At 43.6% G+C, this 22700-nt stretch overlaps 1 protein-coding gene across 6 annotated transcripts in view; it reads right to left on the bottom strand.

The window, feature by feature from the left end:
• LOC120986150 (zinc metalloproteinase-disintegrin-like crotastatin) overlaps positions 1-22700 on the bottom strand; it is a 50568-nt gene that overhangs the window by 4937 nt on the left and 22931 nt on the right. For 3 of the 6 annotated variants that reach the window (XM_040414530.1, XM_040414532.1, XM_040414531.1), the window contains exons 10-23: positions 22585-22669; positions 17145-17269; positions 15770-15947; positions 14452-14541; positions 9791-9986; positions 9121-9181; positions 8877-9021; positions 6562-6648; positions 6213-6299; positions 4269-4349; positions 3385-3460; positions 2752-2860; positions 1153-1243; positions 452-511 (exon numbers count right to left, since the gene is read on the bottom strand). In XM_040414530.1, the coding sequence (XP_040270464.1) occupies positions 452-511; positions 1153-1243; positions 2752-2860; positions 3385-3460; positions 4269-4349; positions 6213-6299; positions 6562-6648; positions 8877-9021; positions 9121-9181; positions 9791-9986; positions 14452-14541; positions 15770-15947; positions 17145-17269; positions 22585-22669 (1471 nt within the window). The remainder of the gene's footprint in view (positions 1-451; positions 512-1152; positions 1244-2751; positions 2861-3384; positions 3461-4268; positions 4350-6212; positions 6300-6561; positions 6649-8876; positions 9022-9120; positions 9182-9790; positions 9987-14451; positions 14542-15769; positions 15948-17144; positions 17270-22584; positions 22670-22700) is intronic. The other 3 variants (XM_040414533.1, XM_040414534.1, XM_040414535.1) reach the window with 2 other exon arrangements.

Genomic DNA, 22700 nt, shown 5'->3' with positions numbered 1-22700 from the left:
CCCATGGCCTTATACTACTATAGACATAGTAGACTTGACCCAGGTGAATAACTTTTAGGCCCTGCACAGACTTAGTGGGCTTGGGCTGTTGGGTGGTGCTCAAGTCGTCATTTTTGCCTCTTGTAGAAAGGGTTGATTCATTGAAAAAGTACTACAAATATTTCACCAAATGTATGGTAATGAAAAACAAGACAAGGTGATCCAGTTGACCATCTTATGTCTGGATTCTGATGGGAATTTTGTTGCAGAGGAATCTTATTTTGGATGTTGGACACACCTGACCCATGTCTAGGAGATCCTGTTAACTTGCCTCATACAGCATCCAACATTCCTGATTGACCTTATTTGCCCTATCCTCAGTGCTGTCCCTTTCTGCACTTTACCCTGCAGTGTCCTTCCTACAATAGGCAGAATATGATAATCCATATCACCAGGAGAGCAGCAATGATACCTGAGGCTTCTGGTACTCTGCTGGTGGCTGTGGAGGATACATAGGTCTTCCAGGGTATTGCTGCAAGTGTAAGAAATAGAAGTCATGTCACATTATATAAGAACTTGTAGAGAATCAGTCTAATGGAAACCACCAAACTTTGGAATACAGTGCAGGGGAAGCTGAGAGTGATCTAGGACAGTGGTGGCGAACCTATGGCACGGGTGCCAGAGGCGGCACTCAGAGCCCTCTCTGTGAGCACTCGCACCCTGGAAAAAGTCTATGTTGTACCAATATACGTTAGAATTTTCCTGCCATTTATCAGCGCAGGGCGCGCTATGAACAGCACAGGCAGCGCACTGAATGTAGGCAGGTTATTATAGCTAAATGATAAAGTACATGGAAGATAGACTATACTGGTATTCAGGTTACATTGCCGTGTTGGCACTTGGTGATAAATAAGTGGGTTTTGGGTTGCAGTTTCAGCACTCGGTCTCTAAAAGGATCGCCATCACGGATCTAGGACATTATAGCCCAAGGTCCTATACTACTATAGACATGGTACACTTGGCCTAGGTCAATAAATTGTAGGTCCTGCACAGGGCCCCTGGGTGATGCTTGAATCATCATTTTTGCCTTTTATAGAAAGGGGTTGATTCATTGCAAAAGTACTACATATACGTCAATATATTCATTAGGCATAATCCAGTTGACCGTCTTACTTGTGGATTCTGATAGGAATTTGGTTGCTGAGGAATCTTATTTTGGATGTTGAAGGTAGGGTTGGTCACACCTGAGCCTTCTTCAGGAGATCTACAGAGATGAGAGAAGAATGAGTGGCGTCATATTCATATTATATTCAATCAGTACAAACACAGCACTTTCCAGATCAAGGTCCATGTTATGTTGATCTCCCCAATTTTCAATACTATGGATTCTCTGGGTACCACTGATCCCCTTCCATATAGAACCAATCTCTGACACTAGAAGATGCTTTTGCAAAATGGTCTTCAAAAGTAGTCACCGGGAAGAAGGTGGAATCTAGATCTTTCTATAACTACTCCCAATCAAGGGTCTAATGGCTGAGAGGACCCAGTAAGAAGTGGTGAGCGCCATAAGTATAAAGGAGCACCTTACCCTCAACAATTCAGGGGAGTGCTTAGTGGGTGCATCTTCTAGAGCAGGGGTGCACAACCTGTGGCCCATGATGCCATTCTGTGCGGCCCTCAATCATCAGGTCACACTGATGCTTGACTATAGGTACCTTTACACGAGGCGATTATCGCTACGATTGAGCGACGAACGAGTCATTTCGTGGTGTAGTGAATGTTTCAACAATGTCCCTTTAGATGCGCCAATTATCAATCACAAAATTTTAATTTCGATTGCATATTCTATCCTTTGTAAAGCAGAATGTTGTGTTTACACAAAGCAGAATTTGAGTGGCGTGCTTGAACACACCCACGGTATAATCGTGCATGCAGTGAGCGATTCCTGTTTACACGTATGAAATCGTTAAGGCCAACGATGATTTTTGTGCCCACACAAAACGATTGAACCAACAAGAAATCTACCGATTGTCGGTCGTCGCTCCATCGTTTATTGATTTTTCACTGCTCGATATTCGTGCAGTTTTGCTCGATTTAACAATAATTTACACGATAATCAGCTCGTGTAAAGGTATCTTAAGTCTTGCAGCTTCACACATGTGTTATTATATCAGAGAGGGGTGGCATGCAGAGCAGGAACAGGGTGCTGGTGGAATGGTGCACTATGTAGCCATTTATGGGATCCCCATAATGGAGGTCTCCTAAATCGTCTTCAATATAGTTTATGGTCGTAGTAAAATACTCGGCTGTTTCAGCAACTTACATAAACTACAGTGGAGAGAGACTGCATGCGTGGCCCTGGAAGTGGAACCTGCACCTATCAGACGTTTATGGCATGCACTTTTTATATGCCTTACATTTTTCAGATAGTAATATCCCTTCAATTTTTATTGTGGCCCTTGGGACTGGTGGGCCTCAACCAGAAAACTTTGGGCATCCCTGCTCTAGAGCAACCCTTGTAGAACTTGTATAGTCCTAATAACAGTAGACCTAGAAGCATTAGAGTCTACGAAACATAATATTGTATATGTTCTCAGTGTCCATTGATATGCCCAGGCAATGGTTTGAAAACTAGATGTATGTCAACTGCTATGTATGTTTATGACAAGCCTGTAATTGTCTGTCCCAGGATCCTTCACATTATCCTTGCTACATGCTCTTCTGACCCATATTCTCCAAATTTGTCCCTTCCACTCCCATGACTGGTCATACCTCTTCTTCTTCTTCATCTGACACGTCTTGTAGAACCAAAGACCCACCATAACCAATATAAGGATCACAATAGGAATGAGGACTGCAAGCACAATGGTGCTGGAGCTTCCTATTCAGAAACAGAACAGAGTTAAAGAAAATGTAAAGTATAGGAACATCTTTTTGCCCAGTAAAGATTGGCCCACTGCTACCTTAAAAAGGTCATTCACCCTTGGGGACCTTTTCTGCAGACCACCCAGCATGGTTGGAACTGTGGAGAGTCCCCGCTTACTTGATCCCCGCTGCTGTGTTTAAGCTCCATGGTTCTCCCCCTTGGGAGCAGCAAGTCTCAGGTTTCTCCTCGTCAGCATAAGATTTGACAGGAGTCTCGTGGCCACTGCAGCCAATGACTAGCCACAGGGGTGACGTCTCCCATGCGACAGGTCACTGCTGCGGCCAGTCATTGGCTACAGCAGCCACATGACCCACGTCAATTTGGATGTTGTCGCGGGAAGACATAAGAGCTGGAACACAGCAGCAGGGATCATGTAAGTATGATTCCCACCACGGGTCTGGCCACCCTGGGTAGTCCGCAGAAAAGGTCCCCAGGTGTGAACAACCCCTTTAGATTGCATGTAAGGTGTTTACACTTACTACTGTTAGGTCTGGTGTCACAGTCGGGTGGTGCCCAGCCTTCGTCACATTGGCACTCCAGCACATTGTTACAAACCTGTAGGAGAAATAAGGTTAATATCAAGATCAGGGCTGTGTCAGCACCATGCAAACATGGGCAGATATGCGGGACCATAGCTGGATGGGGGGTGGTGGGGTTTAACAACAATGACCTTGGGAAAGATGATTTACGTTTGCCCATAGAAGGGTGAAGTACACAGGGGCCCACTGGCACTTAGTTACCTAAGGGCCCGGATATAGCACAGTTTGCAGTGTATCAGTATAGGTAAACATTTTCATCATGGATTCAGGACAGGAGATTGGTGCTACCAGTGGACTGCATAGAGTGGACACACTGAAACAACCCCCCAGCCTCCGTGTGTAAAAAATAAAAATTCAATTCACTGACAGCAAGCAGAGAGCTTTTAAACCGGTGGGGAATTAAAACACACAGTATATCAGAAAGCTGCACAACCTCCTGGATGGATGAATGAATGATGCAGGTTTGTGATACAGGATCACCAGACAAGTGGTGGCCATACTGGTAGTCACCCAGATACAAAAATTTAAATGATAAAACTTGGTGTTTTATTCTTATTTTAGGGTGAAATCTTCAGATGTGAATTCATATACCAGGGATCAGCAACCTCCGCCACTCCAGCTGCTGTGAAACTACAACTCCCAGCATGCAAACATGCTCCGCTGTTCTTCTAACTCCCACAGAAGTGACTGAAGCATTCTGGGAGTTGTAGTTTCTGAACAGCTGGAGTGCCGGAGGGTTGCTGGTCCCTTTCATCTACAATTGGATTAGCATAGGAGTAAAGACCAAGCACATTACAATACAAGTGTATAGAGCCAGGACTCACCGAATTTCCGGGGCACTTGGCATCGCATTCTCCTGGTCGGAGGGACATTGGGATTTCAGCGCATTGACCATTTATACACATCTAGAAAATGACAATTTATTTTGTGTTAGAAATAGAAGAAATCATCCAAGCAAAGAAGACAACGTTAGCCCTTCCGTTATATAACCCTGACATGCTGTCTACCTGGAATACCAGGTATTTAACATGAAGACATGTTGCAGGGCTAGACATCATATAGTTGGGTGCCTGCACCTTATTTTGTAAGCATTGTTCATGAAATGACGTCCCATGACCACTTACTAAGCACTGGTAAGTACTCACAACTGTTCTAGTGGTGTCCATGGTAGTCTCCCATATAAAATGGGGAAGGGTTACAGAGCAGGGAATGGGAAAGGCAGCAAAACCCCTTCCTTCCCACACTGTGAGAAAGGCCTCCTGCTGACCTCTCAGGTGTTAGGGGCCACAATACAGTAACCATACAAGTGTATGGGGCTGCATGTCTCAAAATGATACAGAGGATGTTTTTCAGGTACTAAACAGACAAAAAGAACGGAGGCATTTTCCATGAGGTTCTAATTTCTGGAGTTAAGGTCACCTAGGAATACAATGGCGTATTGAGCACCATATGGTGGTACACAGAGTGCCTACAGATCCACAGTATTGATAGGGACTCATTCAGCCTCCTGCACATGGCTCTGCTCCGAGGGTTCTGCAATATGAGTTTTCACCCTGTAAGCTACATCTTCTGGTTACATATTATCTGGTCTATATTCTGCTTACAATTCTAGCTGATTTCCAAGTCATTCTCAGCACTGCATTAAATGAATTTCACCGATTCTAACGTCTAATTGACACTCAATCTTGAGAGGACTCCAAAAGTTTGGTGTTTGCTTCAGCCAGCTACAGACATCTCCGCCTGTTGGTTTGATGCCATACTTTGAATGCCAGTGTCAGGAACATTCAAAGGTCTGTGTGTGTCCACCCTTGGAATGAATGTATGTAACATGGTGCTAACCACATGCTTCATAGCTATGGGTATTGGAATCCAGAAGGCTCTTCCATCTTCACATTTTGTTCCTCCTCTCACCAAAGGTTCTAATGACGGTTTCACTGCTACCTTGAGAACAGTACAACACTCCACATTGCCCATACCTATCTGGTCACCAACCTGTAGGAGAACTAAAGTTATCAAGAAATTTCTCAGCACCATCAAACAGGGACAGCTACCAGAGACCACTGACTGGGGGGATGCAAATGATAACCATGTAGGATGAAGTACATAGTCCTTGTATAAATGAATAGAAATCATGCTCGCCAATTCAGTCGTGCGACGAAAAAAAACGCCAGGTCAGCTCAGCGTAAACTACATTCAAATAAACAGATTTCCAGCACGAAGGAGATCAAATCTTGCATGTTATTTATTGAATATTCCAAAAGTACACACGGTGCAGTGAAGAAGGTCCCTCCATGTCCCTGGTCAGACCAGGGACAAGGAGGGACCTCTTTCACTGCACCTTATGTAGGTTTGGAATATTCAATAAAGAACATGCAAGATTTTATCTCCTTCGTGCTGGAATTCAGTTTATTTGAATGAAGTACACAGTGCCCGCTGGTACTCAGTTATCCAAGGGCGCAGATTCACCCACAGATCAAGATCATAGGAATACAGCGAGTTCCAGTTATAACATATCACTGGTGAGGAAACCCATACAAACCAAACTACCAGACTTAGTCCTGCCAAAAACTGTTTGCTGTGATGTATCAGTGTAATTAACTTTTTTTTTTTCAGGGACTACAAGTGAACAGCATAGAGTGGACAACCTGCAACAACCCCCAGCCTCGGTGTGGGGTGCTTTATTTCAATTTTATGGTGAAATTGAATTCATATACAATTGGATTAAGATAGGGCACCTTACAATACTTGTGTATAGAGCAAGGCCTCACCAAATGTTCAGGGCACTTGGTTGCACAGTTTGAGTCTGCAGGTTGGGAGGGTGTTGGAATTGCAGTGCATCGCCCATTTATACACATCTACAAAACGACAATTTGTTCCGTGTTAGAAATAGAAGAAATCATCCAAGCAAAAACAAGACAACATCTGGGTGTGCCCTGAAGAGAAGGGCGCAATCTCCTTTCACCGCACGGCCCCAGGGAGTAACGATGTGAGGAAAGACAACGTGATTGACTGTAACAGCCTGAGACACTACCACTCCTATCCTCCGCTCTAGCTCCTCCTGGGCTCGCTGCAAAGATGAAGCACATTACAGTACAAGTGTATACAGCCAGGCCTTACCAAATGTTCAGGGCACTTTGTAGCACAGTTTGAGTCTGCAGGTCGGGAGGGCATTAGAACTGCAGAACACTGCCCATTTATACACATCTACAAAAACGACAATTTGTTCTGTGTTAGAAAAAGAAGAAATTATCCAAAAAAACACAAGAAAACATTAGCCCTTCCTTTATATAACCCTGACATGGTGTCTGCCTGGAATACCAGACATTTAAAGGGATTGGCCCCTATCTGGCTACTGTTGACTAGTGTGTATGTGTGGTGTCCTGGAGCAGGGGTACTTTGAAGCCTGGACGTTTGTGAACATGTGCCTCTATGTCCCCTATGTAAAGTGATCCACACCTTACTTTACTATTTTACTTAAATAGTTACGTTGCACTAACTTCTACTGTTTAATACTGCGTAACAGAATTTTATATGGTTTTTTTGTGATATAGATCCTGTACATTTGCACTGTATTTGCACAGCACTGGAGAAAGGGTTAACGATTACTGAGAGAATTTTTGGGACTTTCTAAATAATTTTCCACAGTTAACATAGGGGTTAAAGAAGAGTATGCTTTGGAGGGAAAAAGACAGACTTGTTTACCACCAAAACCAGATAGACTGACCTTTTGAATGCCAAGTGCTGCTATGTGATTATGTCTGAAAACAATAGACGTGTCCGTGATTTCTTTTTGAGGCTGGTCGTTCTTGACTAGATTATTTTGGTGGTAATTATCATCATTTTACAGCTCACAGTAAGTGCTGGTAATGAGTTCTTATCAGTATATTGAGTTATATTGTTTTACTTATAAAATTTATCATCCATTATGGTTTTCCAATTTGTCCGTAAAAAATATTGGCTGTCCATGATTTTGGGATAAATTGTCCAGAAAAAAGAAAAATTCTGATTAGCAACTCAGATACTGAGTCACAGACTATGTGTCACCATCCCTGTGACCAAAGAGCCAAACGGACTGGTGAGCCACAGACTGTGGGCCTCCAGCCTTTGGCCAAAGTACCAGTTTTCTGAGAGAGAGGGAGAGACAGAGAGGGACAGTTACCCTTCTTCTGCCAGGGAGGAGACTGGAGAAGCCAGCTCAGTGCATTGCCCGTATTGTTTTGCACTTGAGTTCCTCCAGTTAAGAAGCACACTGGTTCACTGTAACCCCAGACTCTCTGGACTTATTTCCCATTGGGGTGCACCATGCCTTACCATCCCTTGAGTAGCAACACGTGGTGACACCTCAACAGTGTTGGGGGACCCAGTGTAGCATTGGGGCCACCCCAAACCTGGCCACTGCATATGTAAGATTACTATATGGCACTTACTAATATAGTCGTTGCATTTCTATGCCATTTGCTAGATTTCATAAGGCATGTCCCCTTGGTGAAATCTTATATGCTGTCTGCATACAGGTCCTGTCCATAAGATGGCTGCTGATGGATGGTCATATGACCAGACACATAACGCAGTCTCCTCCATTCTAAGTCTAACACATTCCTGCACTAAACTCCCAACAGTGCAAGTACAGATGGCAAGTGCAGGGTATTTAAATGGAGGAGACTCAGTGATGTGTATTACAATGGAGGAGGCAGAATGTTGCGTCTGGTCACATGTCCTTCTATCAGCAGCCATCTTATGGACAGGACCTCTGTGTGGAAAGCACAAAAGACTTGGCCAATAATGAGGCATACCTTTATGAAATATAAATGGTGCAGAATATCAACAAAGGCTATATTGATAAGTGCCATATAATCATCTTACAAACTCACTGATGAACAGTAACCTGAAAGTGGCCAAATTCTGGAGCTAAGGTCACCTAGAAATACAATGCCGTACTGATCACCATATGGTGGTACACAGAGTCCCTAGAGATCCACAGTATAGGGACTCATTCAGCCTCCAACACATTGCTCTGCTGTGTGTATGTGGTCAGAGGGCACCTGCTCCTCAAGATCAATATGAGTCTTTCAGCCGGTAAGCTACATACATGATGTGTCATTTTCTTTTGTTTTCTGTATATCTGGTCTATATTCTGCTTACAATTTTATATGATTTCCACCTGCATTAGTCACTCTACATTAAATGAACTTCATCGATCCTAACTTCTGATTGAAACTCAATCTTGAGGGAACTTCCTTCAGCCAACTACATACATCTCCATCTGTTGGTTTGGTGACATTCTTTGGGTGCCATTGTCAGGAAAATTCACAACTCTGTGTAGTGAATGTCCACCCTTGGAATGTGTGTATGTATCAGAAAAATGGATCACGGTGCTGACCACCACATCCTCATACTTCATAGCTATGGGTATCAGAATATAGAAGACTTACTTTCTCATCTCCACATTTTGTTCCAGGTTCCACCAGGACTTCTGGGTTAAGAGTTTTACATTGTGAGATACTGCAGTAACCAAAGTTTTTGATGACGGGTTGACTGCTACCTCGAGAACAGTACAACACTCCACATTGCCCGTACCTAAAAATATAGAGGTTAAAAATATCAGACATGATTTGCCATAAGAATGTACATACAGCATAAGTTATCATGTCCTTATAATCCGCAGACCATTCCTACCTAGACTGGGGGCAATATCTTCGGCTAGTTTCATAGCAGGAATTAGGAGCAGCCAAAGCACCTAGTGTATGGACAAGACAAAAGTTAAAGTAAGCATAAAGTTTCTAAAAGTCAAAAGAAAAAATTGTGGAATGTAAAAGGAATTATCACCCTCCCTAATTTATAGTGTTTGCCTAACCACTAGTCACATAGAAAAGGCACAATATTAAACGGGACCTGAGCCACAAATGTGAGATGTACAGTTCCTGAGAATTGGTGCCTAAAGACATAAATGCTCAGTTCAGCCCAGCATATATGTGTTTTCAATGGCAAGAATGGAGAAAGCCATTTACAGACACCACTAGTATCAGCTTATCTCCTACCACAATGAAAGTATCAGGCGTTGAAATTTAGCTTACCCGATCCTTCTCTCCCCCGACATCTTCTGTCACCATGACTTCAAATGGAGCCTTCAAATCCTATTTAAGTTGGTGGTGGACACCTCTAACAATTATTTTTTTTTTTTCATGTAAAGCCTGGATCAGGTTGGGCTGTACTGCATATTATCTTAAAAACCAGAGTTTAGACTACCCATGAACAGCTCTTGCACGCTGTCTTATGCCACTATGTACCACACTTTTCTCTACAGTCCCTAGGTCAGACCTTTGTGAGGCTGACTTTGTATGGTTACCTGCTCCCCAGTAAGTTTCACACTGGCTGCTAAGGGTGGGACATTTCCCATTATAGCAATAAGCCTCCCCATTCTTGCAAGGAGATCCATTCATCCGGAAACCATCAGAGGGACACGAGGCCGATTTCCCATCACACATATCAGACAGATCACAGTCGTCTTTGGCAGGTCTACACACGAAACCGGCGTACTTCAGCTGGAAGTGCAAAACAATCATTAAGCCAAAGATTATCATTTTATTTACACCACATTCATGAACATTTCCTTTTCCAATATCATAGTAAATAATTTGGGAGTTTGAAAAAAACATCCTTCCAGTTCAGCCTGTCATCCTGCAATGTTGATCCAGAGGAAGGCAACAAACCTCATGAGGTAGAAGCCAATCTTCCTCATTTTAGGGGGAAAAAAATTCCTTCCCGACTCCAATCAGAAAATTAGAACACTCCCTGGATCAACGACCCTTCTCCAGAAATCTAGTAACTATAACCTGTAATATTATTACACTCCAGAAATACATCCAGGCCCCTCTTTTAGTGAGTTCACCATCAGCACCTCCTCAGGCAGAGAGTTCCATAGTCTCACTGCTCTTACCGTAAAGAATCCTCTTTTATGTTGATGGAGAAACGTTCTCTAGATATAGAGGATGTCCCCTCGTCACAGTCCAACTGAAATCTTTTACACTGATGTTTTACTTTAGACAACCCAAGTTTAAAGGGGTTATGCCATGATTGATGCAAAAATTAATTTCATGCATCATACAGTACATGACAATACCTTTCTAACAAAGCTAGAACCAGCCCTGCACCTCACATGGATCCAGAGATCTCCACATTCACTGCTCCAATTGCTCTACTAGAATTTTTTTTTCAGCCTGGCAGCTCAGGGGCATTTCCTTTCTGCTGCAGCTCTCTCCCTGTAAGGGTCCATTCACACATCCGTATGTGTTTTGCGGATCCGGCAATGTGCATTCCGCATTTTGCCGACCGCACATCACTGGCACTCTCATAGAAAATGCCTTTCTTTTGTCCGCAATGGCTGACAAGAATAGGACATGTTCTATTTTTTTGCAGAACGGAAGTGCGGATTCGCAATGCGGATGCGGACAGCACATTCTCGCCAAATTGAAAAAGAATGGGCAAAATTGCGGAACGGATGCGGACCCATTTTGTGGACGTGTGAATGGACCCTAACTGCCACAGCTTGTAACAGAACATATGGTTGGTGGCTGTTGAAGCTTTAAATTGAGCACGTTCAACCAGCTCAGTGAGACGGACAAAAAATAAGGAACAGAACAAACAGCAGGTGGCGCTATACAGATACATTTTATTGAATAACTCAGTGGCTAGAATACATTTTTAATTACATGCTATTATAAAAGTATTCAGATGCAGGTGCTGGTTTGAAAAATGTAGAATACGGTTTTGTGACACAACCCCTTTAAGTAAAAAATCTTTTATAAATTATATCATCTGTATATTATTTCAGTAAGGTTATCTCATGACCACAACCCCTGTTCATTACCCTTGCAGAGCATATGGACAGAAAAGACAGGGGTAGGAGTGTCTTGGGACACCCATCTGTAAGCCGGAACAGAGAACTGATATGTCAGCTGATACACAGCTCCAAAACCCCAGCAGTGAAGCAATGCTTGGATGTAGTGTTATAGGTAAAACTGTCAATATTCATTGTCTGTTCATAACCCCATCTGTATTCCTTAAAGGGTTTATCCAACCCCTATAATGACCCCCCCAATGCCCGGACCCCTTGTATAGGTTATACTTGCCCTGCTCCACGGGAAGTCTCTTCTGATGCCCGCTGGCCACTGCTGCATCTCCCCGTCACGTGGGTCAAAACATCTGGTGACGGGAGGGGGGCGTTCGGATGGACAGCCAATAGCAGACCACAACGGGAACTAGCCTCCCTAGCGTCATCCGCAATGCTAGGGAGGCTCATTGGAGATGTGGCGGCGGCCATGTGGGCATCAGAAGCGTTGCGGGTGCCGGGGAGCAAGCTAAGTATAACCTGTGTGAGGGGCCCGGGCATTTTGGGGGGCATTATAGGTGTTGGATAACCCCTTTAAGGAATGCATATCTGTTAGCATCAGAGGATGCCCACTCTCTGACAAACATTTTATTGGCCCTAAACTCACCAAGGTGCCAGAAATACTGATTAAAGGTTTCATCATTAGGGCCTTGGCATCAGATAACCTTCTCACTCCAAGTGGAGGTAATTACCCACAACTCCAACCAGGGATGAAAGTTAGGGCTCATGAACACAGCCGTTGCCCGGCCGTGGCCATATTGCGGCCCGCAAACAACGGGCCCGCTATACACAGGCACTTGAATGGGTCCGCAAACCGGAAGGTCGGTGTGGAACGGAGGCACGGAACCCCACGGAAGCACCACGGAGTGCTTCCATGGGGTTTCTGTCCGTGCCTCTGCACCGCAAAAAAGTAGTGCATGAAAGTGAATGGGTCCGCGTTCACATGCGGCGGCCCTACGGTCGGTGCCGGTACATTGCGGACCCGTCTGGCACACGTTCGTGTGCATGAGGCCTTAGGCCTATTGCACACGACCGTATGGCTTTTTCAGTGTTTTGCGGTCCGTTTTAAACGGATCCGTTGTTCCGTTTTTTGTTTCCGTTGTGTTTCCGTTTCCGTTCCGTTTTTCCGTTCCGTTTTTCCGTATGGCAAATACAGTATACAGTAATTTCATAGCAAAAATTGGGCTGGGCATAACATTTTCAATAGATGGATCCGCAAAAAACGGAACGGATACGGAAGACATACGGATGCACTTCCGTATGCATTCCGTTTTTTTGCGGACCCATAGACTTTAATGGAGCCACGGAACGTGATTTGCGGCCAAATATAGGACATGTTCTATGTTAAAACGGAACGGAAAAACGGAAAAACGGAAACGGAATGCATACGGAACACATTCCGTTTTTTTTGCGGACCCATTGAAATCAATGGTTCCGTATACGGACCGTATACGGACCGCAAAAAACGGCCAGTAAACGGGAAAAAAAAACGGCCGTGTGAAAGAGGCCTAATGCAAAGAAGTGTCTGTAGTGTGTCTGCCATGAGGGACTGGGAAAAGCATGACAATGGCTGAGCACCAAAGAAAATTGCGGGATAGCAGGCTGAACTAGATGGATAGATATCTTTTTTCAGCTTTATAAACCACAAGCAGAAAGACCTGGCTTCACACGGGTATATTTTATCTATTTCATTTAATGTTTGTGTGTGTCGTTAAAAGATATCGACAGTATCCCCCATAACAGTGACATCTACAGTGCCCCGCCCCTTTAACAGTGACCTCCACGGCGGCTGCCCCTTTATTAGTGACCTCCACAGTACCCCGTCTCGTTATCTGTGATTTCCACAATAACCCGTCCCCTTAACACTGACATCCACAGAGCTCTGTTCCCTTAAAATGTGACCTCCACAACACCCCGCCCCCCTAACAGTGACCTTTACAGCACCCGCCCCTTAACACTGATCTCCATAACGGACCGTCCCCTTAACTGTGACCTCCACTGTTCCCTGCCCCTTAACAGTGACCTCCACAGCATCCTGCCCCCTTAACAGTGACCTCCACAGCATCCTGCCCCTTTAACTGTGACCTCCACAGCATCCCGCCCCTTTAACAGTGACCTCCATAGAGGCATATACTATGTAAAATATGACTCATCAACGAAAACTCCATCATAATTGATATTTGGAGTGACCCACAAAGATAGAATAGCCCTCATACATATGTTGAATCCACAGCCACACACCCAAAGGAACTATCCGGAATTGGCTAAACTCATGGCTGGATGCTACTTTCACACTAGCGCTTTTGCTGGATCCCCCAGGGTTCAGCAAAAAAAGCTTCCGTTACTGATAATACAACCGCCTGCATCCGTTATGAACGGATCCGGTTGTAGCCAAGACGGATCCGTCATCAACTCCACTGAAAGTCAATGGGGGACGGATCCGTTTTCTATTGTGTCAGAGAAAACAGATCCGTCCCCTTTGACTTGCATTGTGGGTCATTCTGGATCCGTTTTGCTCCGCATCCCATGACGGAAAGAAAACCGCAGCATGCAATGCATTTTGGAGAATTCCGTTCTGTTCAGTTACGTTTTGTCCCTATTGACAATGAATGGGGACAAAACGGTAGCGTTATGCCCTATGGCGGATCTCAATACCGGAAAATAGAAACGCTAGTGTGAAAGTAGCTTTAGCTTTTAATCCTTTTATTTTCATAAACTGTTGACTGCATTGTTTCTGTATCTTTTTTAACCCTTTCATCTGACAATTACTTTTTGTATCGCACTGCACTATTGTGTATTAAATTTGAGTCTCTTCCTTGTTGTCTTGCAGAACTTTCTCTTCCGAAAAACATTACTTGACTTCCCATTAAGATAAATTGTTCTATTGTGACTAGTCTGGAAGGTAAGGCCTCTATTGCCGAGATAAGTATAGGTGGTGGTGGCAATTATAGTATGAAATATTGTCCGTGTTGAAAAACTATGGAAGTAATTTAGCATAATTCTGTCATCTAAAATAGGTGGTGTGACTTTATGTGGTAAATTAATAAGGTCAATAGTGTAATTCACCCCTGCAACGTGACCTGAGAGTAGGGATGGTCGCAGTGGAATACATAACTCACCTGACAGTCCGCACAGCATTCACCCTCTGAGCACTGGGCACCTTGTTTTAGTTTGCACGTGGCCGCATCACAGCATTTGTCAGTACATTCCTGCAATGTCGAAGAGAAAGTTATCCATGCACCCAAAAATATTTCAGAACATAGGCACTGTGACTACGAGACGACCTCAAATGATCATGATGGCCATCTAAAGATTTTAGGAGAGACTTTACAAGATCCTTCAGTAATTAAGTGTTTTTACACTGTTAAAGGTGTTTTCCACCTCGTACAATCTTTTTTCCTATGTGATAAGCTGATAACTGGATGTCCGTCTGCTGAAGCCACTGTGATCATCACAATCTGTAGAGCAACCTACCAAGGGTACTGTTTGTAGGTTCTCGCTGTACTGGTTACTAGATGAGGTTCTCCCATCAGAAATCCACAAAAGGGTATTTAAAAATGAGAGTTTGCAAACCAGACAATCCCTTTAATATATATTTATACACAGTTAAATTAATTTTGTAATAATATCTTAAGAATATCATACAAGTAAAATTTCTATCATAATTATTGTTATGGACAGTGAGCGTGGACCCACTGTGCCAACTAACTGGTTTGGCTTAGGGCTAGATCTACGGCTGTTCTCCTGGTGGTTCCCCGGCATTCACCCTTTAACCCCTATACAGGGATCTAGACTTTATTGCTAGGAGGCTATCTCCTAAAATAGTCCTAGTCAAGGTAGCAACTAACCCACGAGGGTCAGAGACGCTGATGTAAGGCACCAAGGGATCAGGCAATATACATAGGAGGAGATATAGAGCAGGGCAGGCTGAGTTCATGCGCATCTGTGAAACTGGTCCTAGGTTGGGGCAGGGAGCAACAGTTCAATACAGTAGACAGGCTAAGGTCAGGGAAGACTGAAGAAAACTGTGTATTAGTGTCCAACTCTCTATTTCAATCATTTCTGCCAGTTAACGAGTGACAGTCAACTACATAGCAAGTTGATCAACGCTTATAGGGGACCATATGGTGGCACTGCTGTAAAGGAAAACCCAGAGGAAGGATGGAGGATTATTAGTGACAAGACAACACATGTCAGGACTGGTCCCTTCGTCAGATCAGTCAAACCAACTTTGAGGACCTTCACACAAACAATCAACCACATGAAGGATCTGATTGTTCGTGCAGCTGTTCATTTACATCATTGTCGGCCATGCATTCAGATACATTTTATGCTTGCCGATTTGATCAGCCGACTAATAAACGTTTGCCTCTTTGGCAGCTATCCAGTGGACCTTTTGCAATGGTGAATGATCGCAGACGAAACTGACTTTGTTACCTGCACAGAGCCGCAGTCACATTCTTCCCCTCTTTCTGTGAATTTATTGCCACACACAGGAGTCGACTGGATTTCCTCCATCTTTGGCTTGTCCTTCATACATACAGGCATATGTTCCAGAATAAACTTCTGATAGTCTTGCCGACTACAGGAACTGAAGGTTCGTGGGGTGTTATGGCTGTGTTGAGAGAGGGGAAGTACCAGAAGTGAGATATTTACCTTTGATACCACTGTATTTACTTTGAGAAGCCCTCACCCCTTCCTACTGTGCATATCCAATGTACCGTATAAAGGTGATGGGTAGTAAAATAAGTCTGTGGGTGTGGACTTTTAATTTTTGTTACCTTTGCACACACTGGACATGTCATCAATACAGTCAAGTAAGTTATTTGTAAATCTCAACTCAACTTCATAAGAAATAAACCCCAAGTGGCAAATGATTGCTCCAAATGAGTATAAAGTATGCTGGACCGCTAGGGTCCTATGGAATTAGGGGCCGTTATTGTTTCAGAGCCTGAAGCCACCAGATAATTCTCTGGTACTATAATGGGCCAGTCCACCCCTACCTAGGCCCATCAGAGGATCCACTGGTATAATGGTAAGACTAGTCCAAGTGTACCTTGGCCCGTCAAAGGATTCACTGGTACAATGGTAAGCGGTCTCCTCACACTGATTAAGGTGCTCTCTCCCTAAGGAGAGTTAGTTCCTTCCTGACCTGGACACAGGCCTCTCACCCAGTTAAGCCAGTACTCTCTGCTCTGCACTGATGAGGGGCAATCACCCTGCAACAGCTTTCTGCAGATGAGGTGCTGGCTTATTTAATATCCAAGTCATGTCTCAAGACTTATTTTAAGAGCTGAACATTGACTTATAAGATAGCTGCCTTACATCTGGTGGCATTAGAGGCAGACCTTGTTAAGAGCTCATTTACATCCCTTCCCTCCCAGAATTCCAGAGGAGCATGTATGGCCTATAAGTCTTCTCATACTGATTAAGGTGCTCTCTCTTATGACTTTCTCACACTCTTACATCTAAGGCTTCCTTCACTCTTTCTTGGAGTTCTCATCGATATGCCATCCACCACCCTTCAACTCTCCAAAACCTCAAAAGCAATCTCACAAGGAAATCCTCAGTCTCCTAAAGCAGCGAGTTTATGGTGGACTTGTATTTGACCTAAGCCACCAGTAATTGTATGATGCATTAAATTCATGCACCCAATTGTAAATGTTATATAAAGCATTGTTATCTATGAAATGAGTGTGTATGGATGTGTGCACATCTGAACAGCAGACACTATATAATGCACAAGAGACAAGCTATAAAAAAAAATATATAATATGGGCATTTGTTTTCTCATTTGTTTATATTCACCCACCTTAAAGATGGAGCCATGATACAAGATGAGGTTCCACAGCAGTTATCATCGTGAGACATTCCTAAGTTGTGTCCTAGTTCATGAGCAAGAGTCGCAGCAACTGGAGCATATTCCTCACTATGATCCTGAGGATATAATATTAATAATGAGGGTCTGAAGTTCACAACTACTGAGACAAAATTAAGGATAATCAATGCAAGTAAAATGGTGACATTATAAACCTAATAGAAACCTCCTCCCACTGGACACCAGGGAACATAACCTCTTCTCCAACTGGACACCGGGGGACATACCCTCTCGTTCTATTGGACACCAGGTGCGTCTTTTTTGGACGGTTAATTCACTTACACCATACAAAGAAAGTAAAAGAGTCCCCAGAGGATTGAGGATCTACAAGGAACTCATGCAATATGAGGATGACGACACCTTTGTCGCTAAATAGAAGGACATGCACGTGAATTTTTCCATGCCAATATTACAGTTGGTGCTCCAACAGGATGAAGCTGAATATGCGATTGTAAATGAGGAATTAGCAAAAATTAAAGAAGAACTTAAAGGGAGATTAACCGAAACTCAATATCTCAATTTTCAGAAGAAATTGAATAAAAAGCTAATTCTTACACAAGTGGAAATTAAGGAGAGAAAAAAGGATAAGTTCCTAAGAGACAAGTGGGACTATGAGAATGGAAGGGTGTCTGAATGGAATAAACGGAGACAGCGTAAGAGACGCCCCGCACGTAGCAGTAGAAGCGAATTCTGGACCACAGGTTCAGAAGGAGGTCAAGTCAACAATGCTACTGGAGAGGACCCTTTGGGAAGAAAACCCGTAGAGGGGGAAGAAGGAGGAATACGAGAACAAAGAAAATCAACCAGAAGGAGGAGACAAGTCTCTTGGAAGCGTTAGTCCTGCCTCCTGCTAACAAGGACATACGATCGAAACAGAATATTGTTGTGAACCTCATGGATTACGAGTTGTCTCCGGACTGTATCTCAGCCCTTAACTTGGGGCTGGGATACAGTCTGGTTGAACAATTCGATCCGGTGGGATTTGAAGTGGATCTGCATAGGGCTGTGCATAAGCTCTATTTAAAGAAGGTAGCTGCGTATTTCTTGCCCCCTAATATGTTTGAGAAGTTAATACCAGAACATCCTAACAAGCCGGCCTGGTATTTTGTCCCTAAAATACACAAATCTCTCACAGCTCCTCCAGGCCGCCCCATTGTATCGGGGATAGGGTCTTTAAAAGAACCTCTCTCCCAATATGTTGACTGGTTGCTCAGACCCCTTTTATCTAGGGCTTCCACCTATTTGAGTGACACTGGTGACTTCCTTCGGGCCATCAATTGCTTTCAGTGGCGCGAGGGACTCGCATTGGTGTCGCTGGATGTGGAAAGCCTTTATACTAGAATACCACATAATATAGGAGTCCAGGCAATCAGTCAAGTGCTTAGAAAAACTGATAACAAACACATGTATTGCCAATTCATTGCTGAGGCACTGAACTTCATTCTTTCTTGCAATGCCTTCACATTTGATAACCAATGGTATAGGCAGAGGGTAGGAACTGCTATGGGTACACCTGTATCTTGCACGTATGCAAACTTGTTTTTGGCCGTTTTTGAAGACAGGTTTGTCTTCACTACAGCTAATCCATACTTTACCCTCAACTTCGGGGGCCAGTCTCTTGAATTTCTGGATGTACATATAGAGGCTGGAGAGGATTGCATTTACACCAGTGGCCACCAAAAGCCCACAGCCACAAACTCCCTTTTGCATCACAGGAGCTTCCACCCAGATAGTGTCAAGAAATCTATACCTTACGGCCAATTCATGCGGCTTAAGCGGATAAATAATACTGAAGAGGGATACAACAGACAGTCAGAGGAATACAAGGAGAGGGATGTAGACACAGCCAGAAAAAAAGCAGGTTCCGTCACTCAACAAGAGCTATTGTATAGGAAAAGGAAAAATACCCATAATGAAATGGAAAGATTCGTCTTCACGTTCAAATATAGTCCCGCAGCAAACCTCATTAAACGAGCTATCTGTAATAACTGGGATATTTTGAAAAATGAGGAAGGTTTGGAAGTGGTTGCAAATAACAGGCCACTCATAACCTTCAAAAAGTGTCATACCATAAAGGATAAGATAGTAAAAAGCAGGTTCAGGAACAAGGTGCCCAGCAGTGCGGGGCCTTCTATATAGGAAAAACAATCCGCCCCTTATTTGAGAGGTTTAGAGAGCATCTAAATTCCCTAAAAACAGGAAAAGGCTGCACCAGGTTCATTGAACATGTCCGCAATGAACATGGTGGTAATCCACAGGGTATTTCCTTTGCAGGGATAGAGCAGGAGCCATTTAGGTCCCGAGGTGGGGACAGGCACCGTGCACTCCTGCAGAGGGAATCCATGTGGATTATGAAAGCTAGTGCTGTAGGTCCATTGGGACTCAATGACAGAAATGATCTGGGTGTATTTATCTGACCTTCCTCTGTGACGCCACATAAAAGTTGTTGTATCCAGTGCGGTTGCAATGAGGTCTAGCGCCTTGGTTGCTTAGACAACCCGACGCAGTGACGTGCATAAAATGCGCACGTGAGCGCAGCTATGACACTGGCCTGACGAAGCGCAAGTTAGCGCGAAATGGCTGTCGCCTTCATCTGGGTTCTACCGCACCATACGCTCCAGTCCGAAGAGTTACTTTTTATCTTTTATATGAATAAAGAATCGCTTCATCTACGCTGGTAAGTGCCGCCTATTCTATTACCCTTCACTTCACCATATGTTATGCTGTCAAGGCTGTGCACCGCCGAAGGCGTATAAAGGGGCAGGTAGTTGAGGACCGGATACATAAATATATATATTGTGACTTCTAGCAGTGCCGCCTATCTTTCTCTTCTCCCTACCATTCATACCCTCTCCTTCTATTGGACACCAGGGAACATGACCTCTCCTCCCACTGGACAGCAGGGAACATAGCCTCCACTCACACTGGACACCAAGGAATATAACCTCTCCTCCCACTGGACACCAGGGAACACAACCTCCACTCTCATTGGACACCAAGGAATATAACCTTACCTCCCACTGTACACCAGGGAACACAACATCTCCTTCCATTGGAAAGCAGGGAACATAATCTCTCCTACCAATGGACACAGAGGACCATAACCTCTACTCCCTTTAGACACCAAGGAACATAACCTCTCCTCCCACTGGATACCAGGGAACATAACCTCTCCTCCCACTGGATACCAGGGAACATAATCTCTCCTCCCACTGGATACCAGGGAACATAATCTCTCCTCCCACTGAACACAGGAAACATTAAATTCCCCCACGGGTAAGCCATGTGATTTTTTATTTATTTTTTATTTTATTATAAATAGAGGAAACATATCTTATACAGATTTGTTGGGGCCACATTTGGACTAAATATTGCTAATAGAATCCAAATATGGAATACATTTACTGTGAGTCCTCCAGTATCACAATTGGTGAGTGACTAAAGAAGACTCGATGTCACATACTCGACCTTGCGGAATTGCATTGCCTTCTCCACTGAACCACCAGGACCTGAAATTTCCATCTTAGTCCAGGTTTACATGGTTCCCAACAAGAAGTAGATATCACCAATTCATACACAATAGACAACTACTGCAGCTGACCCAGTGAGAAATGTATCTTTCCCCACAGTGGACCCCAGAATACAGTTGCAAGAAAAAGTATGAGAACCCTTTGGAATGATATGGATTTCTGCACAAATTGGTCATAAAATGTGATCTGATCTTCATCTAAGTCACAACAATAGACAATCGCAGTCTGCCTAAACTAATAACACACAAAGAATTAAATGTTACCATGTTTTTATTGAACACACCATGTAAACATTCACAGTGCAGGTGGAAAAAGTATGTGAACCCCTAGACTAATGACATCTCCAAGAGCTAATTGGAGTGAGGTGTCAGCCAACTGGAGTCCAATCAATGAGATGAGATTGGAGGTGTTGGTTACAGCTGCCCTATAAAAAAACACACACCAGTTCTGAGTTTGCTTTTCACAAGAAGCATTGCCTGATATGAATGATGCCTCGCGCAAAAGAGCTCTCAGAAGACCTACAATTAAGAATTGTTGACTTGGATAAAGCTGGAAAGGGTTATAAAAGTATCTCCAAAAGCCTTGCTGTTCATCAGTCCACGGTAAGACAACTGTCTATAAATGTAGAAAGTTCAGCACTGCTGCTACTCTCCCTAGGAGTGTCCGTCCTGTAAAGATGACTGCAAGAGCACAGCACAGACTGCTCAATGAGGTGAAGAAGAATCCTAGAGTGTCAGCTAAAGACTTACAAAAGTCTCTGGCATATGCTAACATCCCTGTTAGCAAATCTACAATACGTAAAACACTAAACAAGAATGGATTTCATGGGAGGATACCACAGAGGAAGCCACTGCTGTCCAAAAAACCCCATTGCTGCACGTTTATAGCTTGCACAAGAGCACCTGGATGTTCCACAGTAGTACTGGCAAAATATTCTGTGGACAGATGAAACCAAAGTTAAGTTATTTGGAAGAAACACACAACACTATGTGTGGAGAAAAAGAAGCACAGCACACACACCAACATCAAAACCTCATCCCAACTGTGAAGTATGGTAGTGGGGGCATCATGGTTTGGGGCTGCTTTGCTGCGTCAGGGCCTGGACGGATTGCTATCATCGAAAGAAAAATGAATTCCCAAGTTTTTCAAGACATTTTGCAGGAGAACTAAAGGCCATCTGTCCACCAGCTGAAGCTCAACAGAAGATGGGTGTTGCAACAGGACAACGACCCAAAGCATAGAAGTAAATCAACAACAGAATGGCTTAAACAGAAGAAAATACGCCTTCTGGAGTGGTCCAGTCAGAGTCCTGACCTCAACCCGATTGAGATGCTGTGGCATGACCTCAAGAAAGCAATTCACACCAGACATCCCAAGAATATTGCTGAACTGAAACAGTTCTGTAAAGAGGAATGGTCAAGACTCACTCCTGACCGTTGTGCACGTCTGATCTGCAACTACAGGAAACATTTGGTTGAAGTTATTGGTGCCAAAAGAGGTTCAACCAGTTATTAAATCCAAGGGTTCACATACTTTTTCCACCTGCACTGTGAATGTTTACATGGTGTGTTCAATAAAAACATGGTAACATTTAATTCTTTGTGAGTTATTAGTTTAAGCAGACTGTGATTGTCTATTGTTGTGACTTAGATGAAGATCAGATCACATTTTATGACCAATTTGTGCAGAAATCCATATCATTCCAAAGGGTTCACATACTTTTTATTGCAACTGTATATACATTAAATATGTATCGTTTTTATACAGTAAACTATTTCAGTTTGTTGGGTGTGGGCAATAAAAACATCATTTTGTGATGTCTTTTCTAATAATATATGTCTTACCTGTACAACACCTGCAGAATTCGTATTACTACACAGTGTGCCGATCCATGCAAGACCCACAGTACTGCCATCGAAATCAATGTTCCTGGGAAACACAAGGTGGATTCAATCCATTG

This window comes from Bufo bufo, chromosome 1 (genome assembly GCF_905171765.1).
Source record: "Bufo bufo chromosome 1, aBufBuf1.1, whole genome shotgun sequence".
In the NCBI taxonomy this organism is placed as follows: domain Eukaryota; kingdom Metazoa; phylum Chordata; class Amphibia; order Anura; family Bufonidae; genus Bufo; species Bufo bufo.
Note: the sequence above shows the minus strand (reverse complement) of the source record. Positions and strands in the feature narration are given on the sequence as shown.